This window comes from Salvia splendens, chromosome 14, assembly GCF_004379255.2.
Source record: "Salvia splendens isolate huo1 chromosome 14, SspV2, whole genome shotgun sequence".
NCBI lineage: Eukaryota > Viridiplantae > Streptophyta > Magnoliopsida > Lamiales > Lamiaceae > Salvia > Salvia splendens.
The window spans coordinates 10,352,852-10,361,162 of record NC_056045.1 but is presented as its reverse complement, the minus strand read 5'-3'; the positions used below and the strand labels follow the sequence as shown (position 1 = coordinate 10,361,162).

The following is an 8,311-nucleotide window of genomic DNA, read 5'->3' as shown; positions in this document are numbered from 1 at the left end:
GGCGGAACGGGACGGGTGACGGGCCGGGGACGAGACGTGGCGCGGAAACACGTCACGCCGCCGTCCCGTCCCTGAGTGATGGGATACGGGCCACCCGCGTGACGCGTTGCGGGTGGCTTTAGGAACCAAAGAATGGAAATGAGGCAAGAGAGATGTAGAAAATATCATATTCTAACATCAATTGAAGCATAATGTATCCAATGATAAGTACTAGGTTAGACATAGCGCATATAGTAAGTATGACCAGCAGATTTATGACTGATCATGGCAGTGAGCACTAGTCTGCTAGCAAATGGTTAATGAGATATGTGAAGGGAGCTGGTGATGTTGGGATCCTGTTTATGGGAGGTAAGGATCATGAAAGGGATAGCAATAGGAGATCCCAATCAGGATATATTTTCACTATGTTTGAATCTGTTATTAGCAAGAAGTCAAGGTGTGGTGGCCTTATCAACAACCGACACTGAATTTATGGCTTTGACGGCTGTCGTTAAGGAAATTTTTTGCTGAAGGAGATGGTAGCAGATTCTGAGATTAAACAAGAAGCTAAAACAGTAGGTTGTGACAACAACAGTGCCTTGTGTCTTGCCAAGGAGAAGCATGTATGATGAGAGAAGCTAGCACATTATTGTGTGTCTGCATTTCATAAGAGATGGAATAGGAAAAGAGAAAGTAAGTATTAAAGGTACACACAACTGATAATCCAGTTGATATGTTGACTAAATCATTGTCAAAAGAAAAGTTTCAACTATGCATGAGTTCAGTGAACTTGTGCAGATTGAAGAACGGTGAGAGTAGATCGAGCAATCAAGATGGAGCTGCTTGATGTTCAGGAGCCCATTGGATTCCTTTATGTGTACTATCTTTTATTTGTAGCAGTCGGATGGAACTAGCCGTTGGGCTTATTAGTTTGCTTAGCTAAAAAGTTACTACATCCGTCCCACAATAAGAGTTCTGTTTTGTTATTTTCTTCATCCCATAATAAGAGTAATATTTGACTTTTATCATAAATGGTAAGTAGACCTCATATTCCACCAACTTATTTCACTCACATTTTATTATAAAACTAATGTAAAAAGCGAGATTCATATTCCACTAACTTATTCAACTCACTTTTATTTATATTTCTTAAAACTCGTGTCCTAACTAAATAGGACTTCTATTGCAGAACAGAGGGAGTAGTTAATTAATTGGTGCATTCTTTTTCTTCCCCATATTCGGTGTGTATACGCAAAAGGCTTCGATCTCAGATTAACGAGTAAGATTATTAATACATTCTCATTTTCCGGTTTAGCTATTTGGTGATCTGTTTGCCGATCTCTCATTCTTTTATCCAACTGGTCGAATAAACGTTACACCAAGAGATATGGTCCAACATTTTTTATCCACAAAGTCTTCCCATCGTTGATCCGTTATTGATTTATCTTTTCTGAAAAAGATGAAGGTGAAAGTCTGAATGTATATTGAGTTACATTTACAAGTCACAAGTGATTTAGTGATAATCGCACTAAAACAAACATTCTGATATGTGCTCATTCTTTTATCGCAAAACAAGTTTACTCTAATCAGCCGGGTGCGCGATTTAGCAGACTATTCGAAGACGGCGAGCTCTGATCACTCTGCCACGACTCCGCTGCAGAAACGGGAGAACAGTCGGTGACCGCATCCATCGAATCCGTGCTGCTAAAGAAGCCAACGACGTCGTACTCGTGCTTCTTAACCACCACTTTCATTAATCCCCATTTACTCATCCTTATCTGCTCCAACTCAATCGCCACTTCCATCATAGTAGGCCTCATATCCCTATGGAAGGCCAGGCATCTGAACGCCAGCTCAGCCACCTTATGCACTGACAAATCAATACTCGGCCGAAGAAACGGGTCGATGATCTCATCCAAACACCCTCTCCCAATCCGATCCACCGCCAAAGCAGCCAGATTGACCTCATTCTGAGGCCGGGAAAAATCCACGACCCTCAGCGCTGTGATGATCTCAACCAGCACAACGCCAAAGCTGTACACATCGCTCTTGTCTGAGAGATGGAAATGCTGATGGTACTGCGGATCAAGGTACCCTGGGGTACCTTGAGGCGCAGTGGAGATGTGGGAGGACTCGGCCATCCCTAGCCTGGAGAGGCCGAAATCCGCCACCTTGGACCGGTACTCCCCGTCCAAGAGGATGTTACTAGACTTGATGTCCCTGTGGTATATGGGAGGGTTCATTTCATTGTGAAGGTAGGAAATGGCCTGGGCCGTTTCCGCGGCAATTTTGAGGCGGACGGGCCAGGCCAGGGCGAGGCCCTTCTGTCTGTGCAGGTGCTGAGAGAGGGTCCCGTTGGGCATGAAGTCGTACACGAGGATCTGCTCCTCGTGCTCGATGGAGCAGCCGAGGAGGCGGACGAGGTTGGGGTGGCTGACGGAGGAGAGGAGTTTGATCTCGTTGATGACTTGGTCGATGCTGTCTCGGTGGCGGATCCGCTTGATGGCGACCGTGGTGTCGTTGCTCAGTTTACCGCGGTAGACCGTGCCGTAGGCGCCGTTGCCGAGCCTTCTTTTGTCGGAGAAGAAGTCGGCGGCCTTCTCCATTTCCTTGTAGGAATAGATGGGGATTGTTATTCCACTTGTTTCTAGTAGATTTTTGCTTTTCTTGCTTCTGCTTCTTAGTTTCGATCTTTTACGAATGAAACAGAACAAGAGACCTAAAGTCAGCATTAATGAAGCACCTGCTCCAACACCTAAGAAGCACAAGGTTATGTGTTACTACTTCAGTTTTGTAATTGCAATAGACTGTTATAATTAAGTTCATTCATATTTCATACCTCCAACTAGAACGACAACTCTGGTTGTTCCACCACATTTGCCGGACAAGTAGTTCGAAGGATTACATGCTTCTGATTCTGTTGTGCCACATATAATTAGTTTCATTATAAAGAAATTCCTAATAAATATTAGTAGAACAAGTAAATAAATGAATAAACACCCGGTGTCAAGTAATGTTTACTAGAATAGCAAGTTTACCGATAGTAGTCTTTCTGTGCATCAATTTCCTTTTTGCTCATCCCTTATTAATTGGCAATCTTACTCTTTACTACTTTTGGTAATGAACCATACCCATTTTATTATAAAAGTAATATATAAAAGTAAGACTCACATTCCACTAATTTTTTTCACATACTTTCCACTACATTTCTTAAAACTCGTGTCAAGTTAAACGGTGTCAATTAATGGGGGAACGGAGGAAATATTGATTAATATAGGAAAGATAAATAATAGTCCATTATACTCTCTTCGTCCCAATAAATATAAAACGTTTGCTTTTCGTCACGAAATTTTATGTAGTGTTGTTTTGTGGGTGAAAGAAAAGAGAGTAAAGTAAGAGATAGAAAAAAGTAGAGATAAAATTATTTCTATTTTAGGAAACGTTTCATTTTTAATATGACATAATAAATACTTTTTAACCCTTAAATACCAAGAACTAAAAAAGAATTTCTCAATCAAACTTATTAAAATGCCTTGAAATTAAACTAAATAACTTGCATAGCCAATTATTACAAATATAAAAATAGCTACTATGGTGAAAATGATAAGAATCATTACTCCTATAACTATAACTATTATTATTATTATTATTATTATTATTATTATTATTATTATTATTATTATTATTATTATTATTATTATTATTATTATTATTATTCACAAGTCAAAACCACAATGCTTCTTAGTTCTTAACCGTAAATGAACTTTACTTTCCCTACGATTTACAAGAACTTATACGTTATTATCATTTTATCCATAAAAACAGACATCAAGCAGTCTAGACGGATTGATGCTGAATCTAATTAATCATTAAATAATTCCATCTCCCCTAGCATATAACATCACAATTCAACTGCCCCATTTTATTGCCTTTTCCTCCGGAAACCTTTTAGGATGGTACCATCGTCCTACTAAAGATGATCCACTTTCATTTTTGGTTTGTCACATCCAAGACGACTTATTACTATAAATGAAAATACATTTATCTTTATTTTATTCTCTCTCTTACTTTAGTCTCTACATTTAACACATAAAATAAAACTACATAAAACTCTGTGTCGCCCAAAGAAAAGCTCATATTCCTTGGGACGGAGTAGTAAATAGCACTAGCATTCTAGTAAATAACACTAGTATTCATTTAATCATGTGTGCACCAAATCAAATATGATGAAAATTACAAAACTTCAACAATAGGATGATGGAAGAAAATTTGTGATATTAGATAGTGGATCAGATTTACACAACCACCAAATCACAATATCAAATTTTATAATGGGCGTAGACTTCTAATACCACTGTATCTGTCCACTAGTCAATATTCCATGACACATCATGATTATGTTTCCGTGAGAATTTATAATGAAATAATGATTTTAACTTATGGAACTTAACATTTTTTATCAACCTTACAGATGCTAATCTTAATCTTCATCTAACAGCCAAAAATAAGCAATTATAAATGTTTCAAAAATTGAATTGTTAACATATTTTGATTATGAGTGGCCTACCTAAAATCATGTCACATGTCATAAAAGCAAAAAACATTTGATTGGTCAAGTCAAATATAAAGAAAAAGAAAAGCCAAAAGCAAGCATAATTAACGGAAACAAAAAAAAAAAGCAAAATGACACGTCAGATTTTACCTTTCCGGCATCCAACTCCGTCGAGAAACCCATCACCGTTAAACCCCTCAAAGCACTCGCACCGATACGCCGTCGTTTCACCACCTCCCAGCGGCGGCGGCGAGACGCGAACACACCTCGCATTCCTCGAGCACCGGCAGCCCCCGCGCAGCCACCACCCGACTCTCACGACCTGCACATCCAGCGAAACCGACGAGCTATTCGAATAAGCCTCCATCGAAATCGCCGAGAACAGCGACCTGCATCCGCTCCTCGCGAGTTTTCCGTAGTCGATAAACGACGTCGTATTGCCGTCCGGCTCCGAGTAGCAGCTGACGGTAGCGTTCCCGGCGCCGCAATCGAGCCGCTCGAAGTGCGTCTGCACCATCGTCGTCGGGATCAGGCAGCCGCTGCTCTGGTTCCGGCAGTCGTGGAGGAGGACGGCGTTGTGGGAGGTCGGGGCGAGGTTCGCCGTGAAGAGGCGGCGGAGCGCCTCCACGGGGCGGCCGCAGACCGCCGGGAGGTTGACCAGGATGGTTTCGGCGTTGACCGACTGGATGGGGAAGCCGGCGGCGAGGATCGCGCCGTTGGCGGAGCAGTTGAGCTGGATTTGGCAGGCGGCGGAGAAGCCGAAGGGGAAGGGGAGTTTGCGGCGGCCGCATGTGTGGTTGCACAGTGCGGCCGATGAGTGTGCGGTCGTGAGGATTGTGTGAATTAGAATAAGGATGATACAATTGTGGAATTTTAATTTCATTTTTGATGAAACAAGAAAGTGTGTATGTGGAATCAATTGCAATGTATTTAGGTAGGTGGAATTTTTAATTTTGAAGGAGAATCAATGGAGAAATTTGGACAAATTGATCTACATCGCATCTGGATGGACGTTGATCAAATGGGGAGATTAAAGATAAAAATTATTGTATATGAAGAAAAATTATATAGTATGTTACTTTTCTTCCTTCTACACTCACTCTGTCGTATGTTCAAACTATACTTTGACATTTAACAATAGTTTCTAAAACAAGCTTAAATTTTGAAAGACGTTAGCTAATATTTAACTCATCAAGCTAAATCACATACTAACATTACTTTGCCCTAACCCTCGTCCGCCCATGGCAGGACTGCGGACGAGAACGATCTCGATGCGTTTTCATTTTTTTAATCTATAAATACACCTCATTTTCACTTCATTTCTCACACAACATCTCTCAAGGTCCAAGAGTTGACGATTCGTCCGACGACCCCGCTGGTCATTCGAGGTTTACCGTATGGAGTCAATGGGAGATTACATGCAGAGGAGAATATGCGCAACCGACAAATTATTTATGTTGTAACTTCATTTTTCAAATTAAGTAAGGTATGTTTTGCTTGTTATTTAATTTAATATATAATTTTGCTATTTAGAATATGTGAAAAAATAAAAAAGACAATAATGTTAAAAATTAAATGAAAAATTGGTATTGTTAGAGCAACATTAGGCATAACCATTGTAGAAGAAAGAGTCAGACTAAGAAATACTAATGTGGCAACAACTAGTCCACCAACTATAGCGGACACTAAGGCGACCATTGTAGAAGCTCTTAATAGCATTAAAAAAGGTTCATATCTGCTTGTTTGTTTTTTTACCTATTGTCATAAAATTGAAATTCACTTTTCAATATCCAGTCCGCATAGACCGAACAGAAATTCGCTAATTGTTTTACTTCATTTCACACAAACACAATAAATTCGTATACATGTATATTAATTAATCACATTAAGATGTGGTCGGTGGACTAACAATGCCCAACACGGTAATCCAATGTATTTTCATGGTCACATCACATTAAATAAATTGTGGGGTGTATTTCATATTGATATCAACTTCTCTTTAATTTCAAGATTTTAGTAATTAGTTCCCTTTTAGTAATATTATACTTCCTCTGTCCCATAAAAATATGGGTAATAAGTATGACAAGAAAATTAAGATAAAATTAGTAAAGTAAAATAAAGGAGAAGAATGGTATGGTAAGTAAGAAAGATGACGAGAATGAAGTTAAAATAGTGGGACCTACATTATTAAATTGATATAACTTTTCAAAAATGAAATGCACATATTTTTGTGGGACAGACGAACATGGAAAATGCACATATTTTTATGGGACGAAGAGAGTAATATATATACTATTTTCTTCATCTTTTATTAATGAGATTAATATCTTTTGGAAGTTAGAAAAATTTAATGTAAAATTAATAAAATGAAAAAAAGAATAGGAGAAAATAGTTGGGTATGTCACGTATGTAGACATGAACTGCTCAGCACGTTTTAGTGTAAACTAATGTTTTTTTATATAGATAACTCTTACTTGCTTCATCTTGTCCGTCTAATCATTAGTCCAAAAATACAATTTGTTTTAGTGTAAACTGCCCTGTATAAAACTAACTATTAAAGTAAGAGAGATGAAAAAATAAAAATTATGTTATTTTTATTTTAGAAAATGTTTCATTTTTAAGAGACAACCTAAAAAAAAGTTTCATTTTTAATAGGATAGATAGAGTTGTAATAATTTATTTTCCAATTTTAAATTTGCATTTTTCTAGTCCATAGTTAAAACAATAGAGTACATTTCTTACAATGTTTTTTACCACGAGAATAATAGTACTACCTACATAAAAAAAAATAGACAAAGTTATAAATGACACCCAAAATGGTAAAACTGGCCTTTTTTTTGTTTTTGGACCGAGGTAGTACAATATATACATATAATAACAGAGAGAATTATATTTTTAGGCGTTGTACTATCCATAATGTACATTTGCATCGTTATAATTTAAAATGCATTTTTGCAGTTTCTATACGATCGATCGATTTTTCTTTGGATATCCATTTTGCTTGATTATGATGGTTTTGCACTTTTTCAACACATTTTTGGAAAAAAATTCACCCAAATTAATTAAGGGCATTTTTGTACATTTACTCTACCGTCTGAAATGAAATGTGTTTTGCCAAGACTTGAAATGAAATTTGTTACTCCTTCTGTCCACGATTTAAAGACCAACTTTGACTCGGTGCGGATTTTAAGAAATGTGAAGGAAAGTCGGTTTAAAAAGTTAGTAGAATGTGAATCCCACTTTATTTATTGGTTTTATAATCAAATGTGAGTGGAATGAGTTAGCGGAAAATGAGCTCCAATTAACAAAAATGGAAAAGGTAAATGTGGACATTATTTTATGTACTGACCCAAATGACAAATGTGTACATTATTTCGTGTACTGAGTCTATTTTTGGGTATGGGATTTGTGATTCATTCGAATTATTTACCAAATAGAGTGAACTACCAAAATAGTACTTAGAAAATGGCGTTCACACTTTTTTGGTCTCAAAGTCCAAATAATCACATTTAGGGTCCAAAATGATGGATAATCTCATTTTTTTTATTAAAAAAAATTAACTCTTATATAAGGAAGGAAATTACAAATAAACTCCTATAATATAAATAGGAGGAAATTACAACTGATGTCAAGAGGGCTCAAAATCGGCACCTCATGCAATAATGTCTAAGTTCCTTGCCACTAGGACAAAGGCTCTGGACATAATCTCATTTAAGGTGCCACTTTTTATTTTTTCACTTGAGGCCATTAAGGGCATATCAGTCTTTCACCTAGACAGTT

The 8,311-nt window shown here is 37.6% G+C and overlaps 1 protein-coding gene across 1 annotated transcript; it reads right to left on the bottom strand.

Annotated features, from left to right (window-relative positions):
* Positions 1-1,404: 1,404 nt before the first annotated feature.
* LOC121764639 (wall-associated receptor kinase-like 14) lies at positions 1,405-5,626 on the bottom strand. Its single transcript, XM_042160659.1, has 3 exons — positions 4,682-5,626; positions 2,819-2,896; positions 1,405-2,734 (listed from the first exon to the last, which is right to left on the bottom strand). Exons 1-3 carry the CDS (start codon positions 5,412-5,414, stop codon positions 1,566-1,568), a joined length of 1,980 nt encoding a protein of 659 aa, XP_042016593.1. The 5' UTR covers positions 5,415-5,626; the 3' UTR covers positions 1,405-1,565.
* Between the last annotated feature and the right edge of the window lie 2,685 nt (positions 5,627-8,311).

Bases quoted from the DNA above. Each gene is read 5' to 3' on its own strand.
- LOC121764639 (XM_042160659.1), bottom strand. From the start codon at position 5,414: ATGAAATTAAAATTCCACAATTGTATCATCCTTATTCTAATTCACACA. The intron at 2,897-4,681 runs GTAAAATCTGAC...GTGGCACAACAG, and splicing joins CGGAGTTGGATGCCGGAAAG to AATCAGAAGCATGTAATCCT. The intron at 2,735-2,818 runs GTATGAAATATG...TGTGCTTCTTAG, and splicing joins AGTTGTCGTTCTAGTTGGAG to GTGTTGGAGCAGGTGCTTCA.